Source organism: Sminthopsis crassicaudata, chromosome 6 (genome assembly GCF_048593235.1).
Source record: "Sminthopsis crassicaudata isolate SCR6 chromosome 6, ASM4859323v1, whole genome shotgun sequence".
In the NCBI taxonomy this organism is placed as follows: Eukaryota; Metazoa; Chordata; class Mammalia; order Dasyuromorphia; family Dasyuridae; genus Sminthopsis; species Sminthopsis crassicaudata.
Genome location: NC_133622.1, coordinates 26,946,495 through 26,965,049, shown reverse-complemented (window position 1 = coordinate 26,965,049; position 18,555 = coordinate 26,946,495). Strand labels below are relative to the sequence as shown.

Here is an 18,555-nt window from a genome sequence, read left to right as displayed (position 1 = left end):
ACTATTGCTGTCATTGATTATGGATTGTAACCCAGGCAAGAGCACATATCATGATATCATCTTTTTTTTTTTTTTTTTTTTTACCAACACAAACTTCAGAGACCCCAATCTGTGTTGGAAGAGATGGTGTTGATCATCCAACCTGATCCCTACAAGAATTCCTTCTTTAACATCTTTAATAACTGGCTATTTGATGATGGAAATCTCCATTTCTTTTGTGGACGGTATTTAATTTGTTAGAAAGCTTTCCTTTCCTTTCTTCAAATCTGATCCTTCCTCTTCTGCTTTTTGAGCCAAATGGACAAATCTAATCTACTCTTCCAATGTGATACATGATAATGCATCAAAAACATGAAGGTGTTCCTTGGCTCGGAGATACACACATCCCTACTTGCTTCTGCAAATCTTTGGGTTTTATATTGTCGGGCTCTTTTTTTTTTTTTTTTTTTTTGCCAGTTTCTGGTCTTCTGGACTCATGGCCATTGTCTTATTTCCTACTAAAACAGAGTCCCCAGAACTAAACACAGTCTCTATGTAGCTTGGTGTAGTGATATTGCTGATATACAGGAAATCAGAAATATTTGGCAAAATGGAAATAATTTCTAGATTTCAAAGCAGTAACACATAGGAGACAAAACTTGGCTCTTCTACTTCAACTCTCTCTGGAATTCTTAACTGTCTTATTTCTTTGTATTAATAAGTATTTGCATAGAATAGAATAGCTATTGATAAATATTCATTGAATAAGCTTCCACTTTGTGACTTCCTCCATTAAGATCCTTGAGGGCATTTATTGTGTTGTTCCCTGCTCTCTGTATCTTTTAGCACTTAGTGCTGTCCTTGATACACAGTGAATGCTTTATCATACAAGTAATTTTGTGTGTTAAATATTGCTTTCAAAAGTAAATTTTAATATTGATTTAACAATTCTGATTAATGCTTATGTAGCAATGATAATTTTTTACAGTAGAAGGCAGAGAATTGCATAAATTGTATTTTGGTTGTCATTATAATTAATATACTTCCATTATTACATAACCCATATACTTCATGAAGTGAGTCATAATTATGCCACATTAGAATTCATTGAACTTTTTTAAAAAGCTGGAATAAATATTTTTAGCAGCTAATTTATTTTAAACTTGGTAACATTTTCATTCCAAGTAAATTTGCCATGTATTAAGTATTGTTTTATCCCATGAAATTGTAGAGTAAATTAAGGTTGTTTGGTAGCAGTGACTTCATTGCTGAATTAATTATAACAAAATAATTAAAATTATTTAAATAAAATAGAAAAATTACTAAAAATAAAGGATGTAATATTACAGAAAAAGAGGAGAAAACATAATTGTTTTTTGAATGAACTGGAAAAATCTCAAAAGATTCTAAGTTTTCCTTCTTTTTTCACATTTAGCGAAAATCATAAAATGGTAATCAGAGGAAATTTGGAACTTGAATTAAAATTCCCATTTTGTAAGTCATTTGGTAAATGATTTTCTTTGTTGGCAACCTTTTTAGCCCATATTTTTTGTCTCTGTCTGGTGTACAAGGATAATGGAATTACAGAATTGCAGAGTTGAAATAGACATCAGAGCTATTTAGCAAAAATACGGTCCAAAATAATGAATCTCATTTATAGTGGCTGAAAAAGTGGTCATTCGACCTTCATTGAATTGAATTTGAAAAAAATAGATTTTGTTGAATTGAATGAGGATCTCTCAATTTTTTTCCATTTTTGAACAATTCTAATTATTAGAAAATTTATCCTTTCATTGACATAATTCATAGTTCAAATGTTACTTTATATCTAAAATCTTTCCTAGCATTGACCAACAGAGAATTTCTAGTAATAATCATGCCTTATTCATATTTGATTGTAATTTCTGTTTATTATATTCATTCATTCTAATTTCTTATACATTTAGCTGCCGAATCAACAAGCATTTATTAAACACCTGCTATGTTCCAGGCACTTTAAAATATGAGAATTCAGAGAAAGGCAAATAACAGTCCCTAATCCTCAAAAAGCTCTAATAAAAAGAGATAATAGGGAAATACCTAGATATATATCAGATATATTGAGAGTAGATAGAAAATAGAAGGAAGTTATCTTTTTGTCACTTTTTTTGGATCTATAAGCACCATATAAGGAAGGATATGACTATATGGGTGCTGTGTTATTATTATTATTATTATTACAATTTATACTTAACATTATTTGGCAAAAAATAATTAGTACAATTAGCATTTAATAAATTGAAACACTTTCATCTTTAAATACCTTAATCTTTCTTGTAGTTATCTTATTGAAAAATGTTTCACATACTATACTAAGTACTATCAATGCACGTCATCAATTCCATGATATATTCTCTATTTAAGGCAGTTGAAAAACTTGAGTTTTAGGGTATTTAGTTTTTTAATATAAAAATTCACTTGTAAGTTTTCTTTTTTCTTTTTTTCTAGACCCATCTTTACCTTTGAAATATACTTGGTCTCAGAGCGTGCTTTTTTCTTTGGTGCTGAAACTGCACAGATTCAAAGAAAATGGACACAGGCAATAGCCAAGGTAACTTTCGCCATTTGTTCATCTGACCAAGACCTTTATACTGCAGCCATGGTTATTATAAGGAAGTTGGAAATAGATCTAAAAGATAGATTTCTTGGTTATTTAAATATTTTATTGTAATTTCTTGTGACTTTATATGTTTATACTTTATATAATGAATATTGATATGCAATATATATAATAATGTTCCCTAAAATATATTATATTATTTAATAAGGTATTTGAATATAACATTGGATATTATATATGTAATGTAAATCAACATAAATATATTCATATACTCTGCAAACACCATGAAGCATTTCTGATTTTTGCTTGTGATGGAAAACTCATAATGGGGAAACCTTAATCAACCCAAATTGTAACCTTTGTCTTAATAGATATGTCTTAGGGGACTTTTTGAGGCACAGGCAGATTAACTGACTGGCTGGGAAAGTTGAATTCCTCTTGCTGATTTCTTGTCCAGTATATCATTTCCTTTGCTGCTCCTCCCTCTTTATTATAGTTATCTTAGAGAAAATTTTAAATTTGTTATTATTATCACCTTCTTAGCATTCTCAAGGCCAAGATCAACAAAGTTATGTTAAATATTTTAGTACAAAAGTAATATAGATCCTTTTGAAATGAGTGTTTTTCAAGTTTTGTTATCCTTCTCCTATTTTGTTTGTTTGTTCTTTTATTTTTTGTTCTTTAAACAAATATTTTTTCATTATATCCATTAAGAATGGATCCTTTAAATATTTCTTTCCAGACTAATATAATACTGTCATTTTAAAGAGCAAAATTATTATAATTTTAAAATATCCCAGTTTCCTGAATATTAGAAATGTGAAATTTTTTCCAAGTTTATATATTTTTTTTTTTTTTGCTATATTAAGCGAGTCTTTATAGATTTTAAAAGAATTTTGTCTTTTCCACACTTTTTGAAATATAGAGTTTTTATTTTCATCAGGGTGATTTTTTTTCTTTGTTCTTGCTTTCATAGCATTTTGTCCCCTTTGTTGCTGAAAACTTAGCAGAAGCTGAGTATGACTTGATTGGCCAGTTATTCTACAAAGATTGCCATACCCTGGATCAGTGGAAAAAAGGATGGTTTGCCATGGATAAGTCTAGACTACATTTTTGCCTTCAAATGGAAAATGCTGAGGAAGAATTGATGTATTTGAGGAGATTACAGGAGCTAAGTATGTTTTTCCTCATTTTGATTTTCCTTAAGATAGCAGTTTTATTTTATATTTTTCATTTTAAGTCAAAGTCTTGAAAATAGGAATAGGAATATAAATTAGTAGAATTTTAGCATATTTGTTTAGGTCTGCCGAGTAGATTATTTCTTGCAACATAATAAAAATGTTAGTAGCTCTCAGTCCATAGCATTTTATAGGTAAAAATCTACTTTCCTTATTTCACCCCAGTGAGTCCAGCATTTCAAGTAGGTGATAGTAGAAATACCCCTACTTAATAGATGAGAAAAGGTTAAGTGAAATTAAATGACAAGGCAATTGACTTGGATTTTGAGCTAATACACTTGAGATTATTTAAACAAATCACTTCATGTATAGATTAAGATACTATAGCTTAATGAGATTAAAGTATTTGAGGGAGGGTATCTGATAGTTCTGGTGCTTGAAGATTTGAGTTCAAGTTTAGCTCAGATATTTTATTAGCTTTGTGACCCTGGGTAAATCACTGCTTCCTGCCTTAGTTTCCTCAGCTTTAAAATGGAGCTAATAGCAGCTATTACTCAAGTTGTTGTGAGGATCAAATGAGATATTTGTATATAGAGCAAGACATCATTGTTGTAGTCCTGACTGTTTATCCTGTTGAGTGTAATAGCTTAATCCAGAAATGGCTTTCTTTGGGTAATGCATTTTTTTATTCAGACATTTGTGTATAATTCTGCTAAAAACTGAGATAATGCTGCAGTGTAAAAATCAGTGTGTTTCCATGTAATTAAAATCTGACAATTGCTTTAGATTTTAAAAACCTATGATCTTTTTTTTTCTTTTTCTTTTTTTTTTTTTTCATTTTCTTTTTCTTTTCTGACTTTGTTTTCTTCTAGCAATCAGCACAGTGGTTCAAAATGGAGAAAAAATAGATGTCTTGCTCTTGGTTGAAAAAGGAAGGTAATGTAATCTTTTGTACCTCAGTTATTCCACGTGGGAGGGAAAAGTATAAAATCATTTTTTATTTCTACTCTTTTTGTTGTTGTTGTTGGAAAAGTCTTTTAATTTTCCCTTTCTTGCATTAGTAAGTAGCTCACTGAACATAATTTAAAACATGTCCTGATGACTTTGCTCCTTATTTTGACTGGTGTTTTGCTACAAATATAGGATATTAAAGATATTTGGACAAGTCAACACTTACCTGAAGGCAGATACTTAATCTCTTGATAGTTATCTTTTTATCATCTTTGACTACTTGGGCAATTTCAGCTGCTAATAATTTCCTAATACCAAACAGTATAAACCAACTTTTCCCAAAATTTTAATATAAAACCATCCTATTTATTCTTAGTACAGTGATTGAATGTTTTTGGAATTCAGTCAGTAAGCATTTGTTTTGGCTGTGGGGAGCATAGCATGATGCAGAGAAGGCCCAGAAGTGGCAGGAAAGGTTGGTTCAAGGCAAGAGAAGGTAAAACTCAGCTATCAGAGCCTTGAGATATTTCAGAGCTGCAGTCTAAGTCTGCATTGAGGAGGAATGGGGAGATAAGGAAATATCTGGGAAAGTTGCCCTGTAATATTTTAGGGATTGTTGAAAAGCCAGAGGGAGAAAGGCTGAAGCGGGGAGGGACTTGCTGGCTGTGCTTAGGACCCATATACATAGAATTTTCCCTCATCTCATTGTCTCTCTCTTCCTTCAAGCCATAGCTAAGGCCCTGCCTTGTACAGGAGATTATCTCCCTGTGTCTCCTGGTATTACACATTTATTTCTATGTTGTTTCCCCTATTAGACTGAGCCCCTTTTGAGGCAGAACTTTTTTCCTTCTTGCATGTTTTTGTTTCAGTCACTTAGCACAATATCTGGCACACAGGAGACAAGAAATACTTATTAAAGCGCTTACTGGCTTTATTTCCCACTTGATTGCACAAAAAATATTTCTGAAGTTTTCTAATTTTAATTCTTCAAGATAATATATCATGGAGTAGGGAAAGAAAGGAACAATCATAAATGATTTTAGAAGATAATGTGCTATTATATTCCTAGAACATATTTCTTAATTCTCTTTCAGTAGTGCTAATAATGTATCTGCCCAGCAAAAAGTAAAGAAAGAAAGAGAAAATTAAGTCATCGTTTATCTTTTGTTTGATTATTCAGGATGTTTCCATGTTAGACAAACTATTATAACTCAAGAATAATCAAGATAATATCATTGATAATACACCTTAATAATTTTAAATGAACATTTATGGTTGTCACATTTTTTATGATGCATATTAGTGTTTTCCCTATTTAATTGTATTAATAAACCCACAAAAATAGATGAGATTCTCTGAACAGCTGTCTATCTACATATTTGGAATATTTTGTAATTATAAAACTCATATTTAAATGGAATTGTAATCTCATTACTGTGGTTATTCCCTCTAGTAATTTGGATTACAGCTTGCCTATATTGAGCAACTCTTGTCCGTGTTACCCGATAAATTTATCACACAGCAACCTAACACAGGGGCTTTCCACAATTCCTTTTGATATCCTGAGGAGACGAGGTTGTCCATCAGTGGTTATGACCTCCCTGTACTTATCACAAGAGGTTTTATTTTTGCACCTGTGCATTATTTCTTTTTAATTTCTTCTGTACAAAGAATTACAGCCTGTTCACACCCATAGTCTGCCTGTCCATTTTCGGTTGCGCTTCCCCAAATGGTATAATATTCCTTGACCCACAGCTACGCAACAATATTGATCGAATATTGGCGTTAACAGAATAGGTCTGCCTTTCAAGGAGAAGCTTGTATTTTCCCAAGTAAGCCAGATTTCTCCTCTCTAATGCAGAAGTGCATTGTCATTTTGCAGTTTTTGATCAAGATTTTTAGAATGGACGACCTTTTTAGGTTTTCTTTCCCTTTGATTGCATTTCGTAAGCCAGTAGGCATTTTGCACTCTCACTTTCAGATAGCTAAGCCAGACTCTTTAATATCCTCATGAGCTCAGTTGGGAGTTGAATGGATTGATAAATGGATAACTAGCTAGCTAACAAATAAAATTTAGTGCCAAGTGCCAGAGCTTCATAAACAAGAAAATAGGATAGTTTTTGCTCTCAAGGAGCATCCCGGTGATGGAAGGTATGTGTATGTTGGGTGGGGGCACAGCTTGAAGCAGAGATGGTAAAGAACCGGCAGGAAAGACTGATTTGAGGCAAGAGAAGGTAAAACTCAACTATCTTGAGAGCCTGATATTTCAGAACTATAATCTAAGTCTGCATTGGGAAGGGATGGGGAGAAGAGGAAGGTGTGTGATCTCTGGGAAAGATGCCCTATAATATTTAATATTAATAATAATATACAACATAATAATATAATATTGTTGCAATAGAACTGCTATGATGAAGAAAAATATCCACAAACCAACAGCTTTTGAGTTAATTTTATCATTTCAAGTAATCCTTCCTTCCTCTACTTGGACCTTATGCTACATTTCTCCCCAATAATGTTGAATACTTAGCAAGCATATGACTCCTCATTTGCTGAGTTTCTTGATATTAGTGATTAGATAGCTATTCATTGTTGAACAAGGTTTCCTTTTTTGTAATATCTTTCAAAGAATTTTGTGTAATTGTGAAATATGTGTGGGAAGCACCTTGTTGGATAAGGACCTTTTAAGAAATTATTTTGGTCTAACAGATGCATTTTAAAAATAATTGACAAATAGTTCCTACCATTCACACCTCTTATTTTATCTTCTCTACATCTTCTTTCAATTATGTGATGATAAAGGTGTGATCTCTCTATCTAGTCTCTTGAAATATGTTTATCAAAAGTGCTCTGTGATGTGTTGAATAAATATATTGTATAGATAAATGAATGAAAAAAGCATGTATCTGTGCTTTACATTGAGGGTATAAATAGATAAATGGAAACTGTTCCTCCTTTTGAGGAGCTTACTTTCTCCTGTTTGGCTGTGCTGATATGATTACATTTATGCTTTAGGACAATCATTTGGGCACCTCGGTAAGGCAGCATGCATCCAAAAACTGATACACGAGTAGAAGGGTCTTACAGTTGGTCAGCTAAGATATTATATGGGAAGAGCTCTATAAATGAATGGTTTAAGTAGCTTTATAGAAGTGAAAATGGAAAAAAAAAAAATAAAATAGTTTGCAGACCTTAGGCCATAAAATTAATGATACATTTTCTTTTTAAGATTTAAATTATATAGATTAAAAAAAGTTATAATTGCCATCCAGACAATAATAATCCACATGAAAACCAAGTTTGAAAAAGGAAATATTCTTGCAAAAATTTTTTTATGTAAATCTATCCCTTAAGAAAATAATTTCTTGAATATAAGGAAAACTGTGGTGAAATCTTAGTTAATGAAGTTATCAGTTATTCATAATAACGAAAGCAGATATTTCTGTGTGTGAGAGAGGAAGAAAAAGAGGAGGAAGAGAAAGAAAGAAAAGAAATAATATGAACCATTTGAAACTCAGAGATAAACCAGAATTCCCACTTGAACATTTTCTTCCAATTTCCTTCTTTGCCAGCTCTTATGCCAGAATTGGATACAAGAACAAAATTGAGTCTGAATTTCACCTTTTCTTCCCTGCTTCTGTCTACCCTTTGTTAGAGATGCTAATGAGTAGTAAAGTGGCCAAAAGCTGGCAGCTGTATTGCAAATGATCTAGCTAATTCATAAACTAGAAGTCAGGAGGGACTGGAATAATCAAAGCTTGAATATATTCTCGTTTTTTAGAATTCACATTTCTTCCCCTGATGCATATATGTCAGTACCTTCAGATAGAATAATATTGCAATAATATTTTTCGCTTATAGAGCACTTTTGCTCCTAAAAGCTCCAAACAGAAGGTATTCCAGATGGTATCTCTTTAATGTGTACTCTTTGTTTTTAAAAGTATTATTTTGGAAAGTAAACCTTTGTTGCTTTCCCTTAAGGCTTTCTGACTACTATTTGAAGCTTTTCTACAAATGCTAGGACCTTACTTTTATGTTTTTTCTGTTAACCTTAAGAAATCTTTTGCAGAAAAAAGATAACATGAATTTATTTAAGTGTTTTTGGTCTCTGGGCTCAGATGTAAAATAAGATGGTGGCTGAAGATATCTCTGGTCTCTTCTAGCTCCAAATCTTGTGACCTATTATAGTTCAGCTAGGAATTTTGGCAGGCATTATTTTAGACCATCAAGGCCAAATGCTGCATATCACTAGAAATCAGAGATGTTTTTTCCGCTTTGATTGGCATTTTCAAAACATTATAAAACCCTTTTTTGATCATTTGAAGAAAATTTGCTGAAATGTGGTTATGGAGCTCTCCCAGCAGTCCTTCATGTTTAGTAACCATAGGATTTCTAATTTGATAAATAAATCTATTACTGTGCTGCAGCTGAAAGGGCATTATGTTGTAATAAAGAAACATGAATACCTCAGCATGTGTTTGGAGGAGTACAAAAGATGACTTTTTAAAATCTGTGGTTGACCTGTGATAAAGCCTAATAAATACATTTGATGATTTTTGGGGACCAAATGGACTTTAATTTTATTTATGATTTTCATGCATAATAAATGAAATAAACATGAAACTTATAGGAATTGAAGAGCATTATTAGTAGTTCAACATTTTTTAAAACTTAATTCATATTTCTATCTTCTTATATGTAGAAACAGTAATAGCAAGACTCTAGAGGCCAGATTTTCTAAAAGTATTTTTTAAATGGTGCATATAATTATAAGTTAAACAGTAGCTAATTCCCCGTGATGTCAGCTTGACTGCCAAGGTGCCTTGGAAATTTACTGATTAGAGACCATTTCATGTAAAAATAACCAAGATAAATAGGATTTTTTTCAACTAGGCTATATGAAGTAAGAATGATTGTAGCAGAGACACATTATAAAATAGGCTGCATAGTAAAGGAGTGACAGGAAATAATTGGTTAGTTAGCATGATTTGGAAGGATGAAAGTCTATTTATTTCATACTTTACTGTCTTTATCGTTCATTGTGGAATAGATTCTCAAAGGATTTGGTGTTATTTTTTAAAAAAATGCAAAATTAAATAGAAATGAACACAGTCTTCTCTAAGTGTAACTGAGTTTGAAAAACTTAGGATGCGAATCCAGTGTTGGCTTGTGTATTGTTGTGTAAAGGACAGTCTAGTTGAGATTGATTCCTTACAAGACGTTTTGCCATCAGATCATAAGAACTTTGGAGACTTTTGAACGTGATTATCTGATTTGATCCTCACAAGAGCCCTGTGAGGAAGTTTTATAGAGGAGGAAACGGAGCCAGATGGGTGAGAGTGGCTAGCCAGGTCAGAAAAAGCTCTCTGAGCTCTTCCTGATTCCAGGTCTAGTTTGCCTAGATTAGATCTGCCTAATTGTCTCAGTCTCCATATGCCATATGTCCTAGCCCGATGCTATTGTAATGATTGTTTTTTCTTAGTTACTCCTGAAGACTGTATACCAAATTTAGAAGGTTCGTGATATGTGATGATGGAAGAAGTACCCTCTCAGAGATTATCATATAGTTCTTATTTAATCCTGATACTTTGGCAAAATTAACTCAGTTTAAATTAATTTCAGTTGACTCTAGTTTTAATATTTATTTATTCTTCTTTGTGTATACTTATTTAGTTTCTTTTTTTTTTTTAATTTTTTATTTTATTTTATAATTATAACATTTTTTGACAGTACATATGCATGGGTAATTTTTTACAACATTATCCCTTGCACTTACTTCTATTCAGATTTTTTCTTTTTTTCATTAGTTTCTTTTTTTAAATCCTGTAATTATAGCTAGTATTTCTAGACTATATGAAATAATCATGCTGTTAATAGATACCTTTATCCTTGGCCTTTTTTTCTTAATAGCTTTTTATTTATAAAACATATGCATGGGTAATTTTTCAACACTGACCCTTGCAAAACCTGTTTCAAATTTCCCTTCCTTCCCCTCCCCCTCCCCTAGATGGCAGGTAGTCCAATACATATTAAACAAGTTAAATCCATTATATGTATACATGTTTATACAGTTATCTTGCTGTATGAGAAAAAATAAGATCTAGAAAGAAAGAAAAACAAACCTTAGAAGGAAAAAAAAATACAAGAAAACCATAACAGAAAGGGTGGAAATGCTATGTTGTAGTCCACACTCATTTCCCAGTATTCTCTCTTTGGGTGTAGCTGACTCTCTTCATTATTAAACAATTGGAACTGGTCTGAATCACCTCATTATTGAAGAGAGTCACGTCCATCAGAATTGATCATCATACAGTATTGTTGTTGAATATACAACGATCTCCTGGTCCTGCTCATTTCACTCAGCATCAGTTCCTGTAAGTCTCTCCAGGCCTTTCTGAAATCACCCTGCTGGTCATATCTTTCAGAACAATAATATTCCATAACATTCATATACCATAATTTGTTCAGCTGTTCTCCAACTGATTCAGTTTCCAGTTTCTTGACACTACAAAGAGGGCTGCCACAGACATTTCTGCACATGTGGGTCCCTTTTTCTTCTTTAGGATCTCTTTGGGATACAAACCCAGCTTTACTCTTGATCTTATTAGAAAGCCTCTATTTAATTTGCATTGCACATAATAGTGACTCTTTGATTTAGATAGATGCTATATATCATTTCGAAAAAAAGTAATTTATCCTATTTTGTGTGTGTGTGTAATAGAAATGAGTATCACATTTTGACCAATTGTTTGTCTGTATCTATTGATATAAATCTTACTTTGATTGTAATATGATCCATTAGGTTAATAGTTTTCTTGATATTGAACCAAACTGGCACTCTTGTTACAAATCATAACTGATAATTATGAACATTCCCTATTATATATGGTAGTAGTATCTTTGTTAATATTTCATCTATACTTTTTATCGTAATTTTTAATTGAGATATTGTCATAGGTTTCTTTCTCTTATTTGTCTGTACCTGGCTTAGGTATCACTGTTATATGGTCTTTGATATTATAAAAAAAAATTAGCAGAATGCTTCCTTTTACAGTTTTTATATAAAATTCATGTAATATTGGAATTAATTGAATGATTTTCCATTTTCTTTCTTGAATGATATATCTCTTTTGCAAATCCTTCTGGTTATGCTGATAATTTGCTGAGGATGAAGTATGAGAAAGTTCATGTATGACACATTTATGTTTTTTAACCCTATGATTGATTTATTTAAATTCCCTATATCCTGATATCTTAAACTTGATATATTTTGTAGTCATTCAACTTAAATTAGTAATTTTGCTGGGTGATTTGCTGGTTTCTAGTCATTTCCTGAAATATTGTTTCATTTATTATGATTTTTTAAAATTGAAATGGGCAATTTGGTTTTCCTCTTTCTTCTTCTATATTAGAAGGATTCCTTTTTCCCCCATAAAAAAGGGGCGGGAATGTCTAATGTACTCTTAAGATTGTTAGAAACGTGAATGCCTTTGAACATTTCTGCTGACAAATCTTTATTCTTTGACTTTATCACCTCTGTCTGACTTTAGCTTCTCATGTGATTAAATTTAACTTTATATCTATTTTGTTCCGTACCCAGCTTTCCATAAACTATCCTTCGCTCCAGTCACAATGGGTTAATCATTCTCTTACAACCTTTTTCATATGCTGCTTTACATTATAGATGTTGCTAGAAATTCCTGAACTCTCCACCCCTCATTTAGATTGTAAACTCTTCTGAGACATAAACTGAGTCAGCATCTTTGTGTCCCCTTACTAACTTTTCATGAAGTAGGTGCTCATTATCGTTCTTTGGTGAAATAAAAATGGAGTCAACTTTCGGCTCTAGAGTTACTTTATTAAAATAACTTTTCAGCTTTCATTATCTGGTATGACAAGTTTCTCTGGGGATGTCATCGAGATAATTTGACATTCCCACAGTCTCTTACTTGAAATCACCATGTCATACTCTGTTTCCGTTGACATTTTTTTTTTTTTTTTTAACAATATTTTAACTGGCGTCATATTTGGATAAGTTGCATAGAGGGCAGTTTCTTACCAGACATTATTAAACCCAAAGTAACTACTGCACTGAATGGCGTGATATTTTAGGTTTACTCCCTGACAGTGTCGGTGATTCAGAAGTTAACTTGTCTGTAGTCATTTCTGTCATTCATTGGTATGTAAGCAGACAGTTAAATCTCTCATCACGCATTCCACTTGACTCGAAATAAAATGGGAAGTTGGAAACTGTCACAGTTAATTCAAGCTATGCAGATATTAGAGAATTGACATTATCTTTTGAAAACCTTACTTTACTTTATGAAGCAGTCATCCCTCTCTTCCCTCATGCAGCAGCACGGTCATAAGTATTGCCAGCTAGATTTAGATCCAAGCCTCTCAAATAAAAACCTGTATGGATGGGAATCAGAATGGGTATTTCATGAAGAATTTTCCTCTCATACTTTCTTATTCAGACCCTATCCTCAACTTCTGGACATCACATAAGATCTCATTTTTGATTCATCTTCTTTGAATTGCAAAAATCTAAATATTTTCTTTCAGATAGGAATGTTTATCCATATTTTGTTCACTTTAATGACAAGGAGGATCTGTGTTAAAAGACAAGAACATAAATGATATAGGAAAAATGAAAAAGAATGGAGAAGTTAAGTAGGATTTTTAAAGCGTTAAATGTCAGTTTTCAGAAAGAAAACTAGTGTCTGGCTAACGCTGGCATTGTGGTCTCAAAGATGAAAATAAAATAGCCAGAAATCTTTCTGAATTAAAGTTAAAACTATTGTAATACTTCAAGAAGATAGAACTAAAGAGGTATATGTAGAGAATATATGCTATGGTGGACAAAAATTCCAAAGCACATTTGCATTCCCTTTTTTTTTGTTCACATTAAGGCAGAAGTCCTCTGTAATAGAAAAACAATATCTTGTTGATTCTATATCCTGTGGGCGTATTTGATTTTATCTTTTATATGTTTTTCTTTTGTTTTCTTTGATCCTTAGCCTTTAATATTTTTAAATTTTTCTTTCAGCTTTTCTAGAAGAATCACTCTCATTAACAAAAATTTCCTTTCAAATGTTTCTGAACTTTACAGAACATTATACATCCATGGTCATACTAAGTTGGATTTCACAGTCTGGCATACTGCAATTGAAAAAGCTGCAGGTACAGATGGTAATGCATTACAAGACCAGCAGCTCAGCAAAAATGACGTTCCCATTATAGTGAACAGCTGTATAGCATTTGTTACACAGTATGGTAAGTATTTTCTGAGATCTTTTTCAACTCACGGTATCATTCTTAGCCTTTGTAAGTAGTGCTCCAATTGGAGTGGATTAATTAATTTGTGCTTGAAAAGACACCCCAAAAATTGGAGCCCCTGTTGATTTCCTTCTAGTGACCCCCCCCTCTGAATTCCAATATATAAAATGTAATTTGAAAATTTTCTTTTTTTATTTCTTTTCCTTCTTCTTTTTAAACATCTGGTAAATGATTTCAAGAAAATGTCTTAGGAAAAAAAAAAAAAAAAAAAAAAAAAAAGAAAATGTCTTAGGAATGATAGAAAATAAAACAGGCATTTGAATATAGGTTCCAGTTGTTTCTCCAGGTGCTACTTCTCTGCTTTAATCATTCACAATGTCTCTTTCACTTTTGAAAGTGTTTTCAGAAGTGGCAATTCTGGTACTTCAGAATGGAAAAGATTTAATTTTCGACAGACATATACATTAATAGCAATGTATTGTACATTTCCTTTTATTCTCAAAAAAATTAATTATTTTGAGTCAAATGTCTACTTAGCATTTTTGATGCTATTCAAGAAAAAAGTGATCATTACATTTGACTTATATCCAGCAATAATTTTTGTTTAAATCAGGATATTTTTGCATTTTTTTCCATGTTTTTAGAAATGTCCTGAACTACGCTATTTTCTAACATTCCCTCTATTCTTACTATCTGTTTTCCTTTATTCTCAGTGTCATAAATAAGTTTGGGAACCTTAGCGAGGCAATTGGAACTTGTCCTGATTATAGCATGTAGCTATGTTTAAGTACATTATATACCTCCACAAACACTTTTGCTGTTGCCTTCTCTTTTGTGTCAAGATGATCCGGGGTTCATACAAGTGCTACCATAATGGAAAAGCTTTAAGCTTGGTACTTCATATCCAAGGACTAATCTGGTTAAGAACAAAAGAGGTTGACCACTGGATGTTGTGTTCTGTGACCATGGCAACCCAGTCACAAAGAAAAATACACGATTGCTTTCAGCCCGGTTCAGCCATCTCTCTGCTTTTTTGGCAAAGATAAAATGTTGTAAAGCAGGGCAGAAAATGTCAAGAGCTGTAGTTCTTTAAAATAATCTACACTACAAGCTTACCTGCTGGAACCCTCAATTTCTGCAGATCAACAATTTGATAGACTGTTGGCAGAAATAAAATCATAGACTTAAGAAAGAAAGCTTCAGGATGGATTTGCAAGTTCTAATTCAAGAGTTCTTAATTTATGGGGAATGCACTCCTTTGACACTCTGGTGTTAGAGACCCTTTTTTATAATACTATTTATAAATGTATAAAGTAAAATGCATGAAATTATAATGGGAATTAATTTTATTGAAATACAGTAAAGAAATTATTTTTAAAAAGAAGCTCAAGAATCCAGAACAACACCTAGTGCAATAAGAGATGAATAAATGTGTTCTCAAAGTGAGTCTTACTTTGCTTTGAAAAGCTAAAAAGGATAATTTGTAGGACATTTAGTAATCTAGCTCTGAAGAATTCATGTTTAGGATAGGCAAAAATACAATCCTAAGGAAGTTGTGCAGTTGTCTGTTGGTGAAGGTGGATTAGAGAATTTACATATAGGACATGACTTGATTCTCCCAAACTAAATAAACAAAATAACGAAACTTAATACTTGGCAATGTAATGATGAAAGATGTCTGAATAAAAAGACAAAAATATTTTAGTTTGAATATAAAGGCCAAAATATTTTGGAAAATGCTATTTGGGTTTAAGGAATGAAAAAGAGTAAAAGTTTGCCTCTTGCATATTTTGAATATCTTATTTAAAAAGAGAGCCCCAGTGCTCTAGATATTATGTGCATCAAACAACATAACAAAAGAAAAAAAATAAGTGCTCTGTCCAGAGTTAGTCATTTATGTGCCATCCAATAATCAACAGAATCAAGCAAAAATGAAACCAAATGCCCAAATACAAACCAAATGGTATCTGTTATCATGACCCAACTTGATTTATTTATAGCAAAATATTATTTTAATTCAAAAAATGGAATCCTATTATATAAAAGGCATTTTCATAATGTTTTAAGACATTTAAATACCTTAAGAGTTTAACCAATTTAAAAATCACCCCAAAGTGGAGATCAAAAACCATCCAATTCTTGGTTTCTTTGCCAGATGGAAAGACATCAAACAACATTAGTATAATGTGGACATTTTCTTATAAAATAAAGACGATTGTTAGCAATGTTGTCTCAACAAAATAGCAGAAAATGATAAAGGAATAAATGAACCGACAAAAAGCATTGGAAAGATATAAAGCAATGCCAAATCAAATTATAGATGAGACTTGAATATAAACTAAAAAAAACATCTGAATACTAGTCAGAGTAGAAAATACACCTAACAAATGAACTCAGGAAATGTTGCTAGGTCACACTACATAGATACAGAACAAATTTGAGCTGGATGAAACAAAATTTTAGAGGCATACAGGGACTGACTTTTAAAATGTAATTATAAAAAAGAAAAATTTTAAATTTAAATTTCATTTGTTAATTTTAATAACAAAATGATGTATAATATATTATAAATAAAATATTTTAAATTAGAAATATAAATATATATAAAACAATGAAATATACTAAATTATTCATTTATAAATAATTGAATTTATTAGAATTTTTAAATTGCTTTTCATAACTAAAAGAAGTAACTGAGAAGATATTATTGAAAATTGATACTCAAGTTTCTGATTCTTTGCCTTTTCATTGGATGCCAACCAAAATGATCTCCTTTTCAGCTCTGATCTTTCCTGCTTTCTTCAGAACTCAGATCCCAAGTTTTACATGATGTTTATCCTTGTTTTTCTTCCTTCTGTCCCTATTAATGCATCCTTCTGAGATAAGCTCCTTTTTGTACTGTATATATCTTCTTCTTTTTTGCCTATTACTTTTCCCATTAAAATGCAGGCCCCTTAAAGGCAAGGATCTTGTCTTTTAATTTTGCACTTAGCATAGTGTCAGGCGCACGTGCGCGCACGCACACACACACACGTTATGCTTAATTTAAAACATAGGGAAGAGGCAGGATTTTGCAGATGATCATCTAAAGTAATTCACGTATTAGGTGTCATATAACAGGTATAGGAAAGAGAGTTTCCTGTCCTTTTAAATTTATTATTAATTTTTAAAAAATGATTAATTATATTTGGATTATGCAAGATTCCTTATTATAAGATGGATTTTCAGACAGATCTTTGTTCAGAAATCCCTCTGATTATTAATATTGAAGCAGACATCAGACTTATGTGCACTGGAATTTCATTAATCCTCTAGGAAAGAATTTTAAATGGACATAGACAAGAATTGCATTGGATGAAAGGCCCAAATGATCATAATTTGTGATGGTGGCAGGATAATCACAATGATAAGTCATGAATACAAGGACATACTGAAATAGATTACTATAGTATTTTAGGAATAGCTAAAGAAGCACCTTAATTTTGCATTCTTTTTTTTTCATGCTTTTTAGAAATGCCCTGAATTGTGCTGTTTTTCAATATTCCCTCCATTCCTACTTTCTGTTTTCCATTATTCTCAGTGCCACAATTAAGTTTGGGAACCTTAGCCAAGCAACTGGGACTTGGATCCAGAGCACTAATCATTAGGGGATGTTCTAGCAGAGTAAGCTCCCAGAATTTGTTCCTATTCCAAAGTACCCCTTCCCTGATGTCTTGTACTTGTTATAAATTATTGATTTGAGGGCAGGTTTATTTTGGCATGAAAATGACTATTTAAGACCTTGCTACTATCAATTGACTTAAGTTTTGAGCTTCTCAATACTTACATGTTTGACATTTTCTAAATAAACTGATACATCTTTGAAATTTTTTTTCCTTGAGGCTGGGGTTAAGTCACTTGCCCAGGGTCACACAGCTAGGACGTGTTAAGTGTCTGAGACCAAATTTGAACTCGGGTCCTCCTGAATTCAAGGCTGGTGCTCTATCCACTGCGCCACCTAGCTGCCCTCCATCTTTGAAATTTTAATGTAAAAAAATGTCACATCAGCTATAGATAGATAGATAGATAGATAGATAGTTTTCAACATTCACCTTTGCAAAACCATATCCCAAATTTTTTTTCTCCCTTTCCTAGATGGCAAATAATCCAATATATATTAAACATGTGCAGTTCTTCTATACATATTTCAACAGTTATTCTGCACAAGAAAATTTAGGTCAAAAAGGAAAAAAAAATAAGAAAGTAAACAAAATGTAAGCAAATGACAACATCAACAAAAAATGAAAATACTGGGATGTGACTACACTCGGGCCCATATCCTCTCTCTGGGTGTAACAAATCGGTTACTTTTGAGTAGTCTGGTGGAAAGGATAACGCGTGTTCTCTACTGAGATGAAGTTGTTCAATCTTAGCATTCCAAAATTACCATGAAATTTGGCAGTAGTAAATGACAGAAAAGTAAATGAAATGCACTGATGGGGTTCAGCAAATTTAATTTATAATTGAAATATCTTGCAAATCCTCTTCATATTTTTCTCCCTTCCTCTTTTGTCCCTCACCTCTTACATT

At 32.1% G+C, this 18,555-nt stretch overlaps 1 protein-coding gene across 2 annotated transcripts in view; it reads left to right on the top strand.

Moving 5' to 3' along the window:
• Positions 1-18,555, top strand: part of ARAP2 (ArfGAP with RhoGAP domain, ankyrin repeat and PH domain 2) — a 209,265-nt gene that overhangs the window by 132,431 nt on the left and 58,279 nt on the right. For both annotated transcript variants that reach the window (XM_074276137.1, XM_074276136.1), the window contains exons 18-21: positions 2,467-2,569; positions 3,555-3,753; positions 4,629-4,692; positions 13,820-13,983. In XM_074276137.1, coding sequence (XP_074132238.1) covers positions 2,467-2,569; positions 3,555-3,753; positions 4,629-4,692; positions 13,820-13,983 — 530 coding nt within the window. The remainder of the gene's footprint in view (positions 1-2,466; positions 2,570-3,554; positions 3,754-4,628; positions 4,693-13,819; positions 13,984-18,555) is intronic.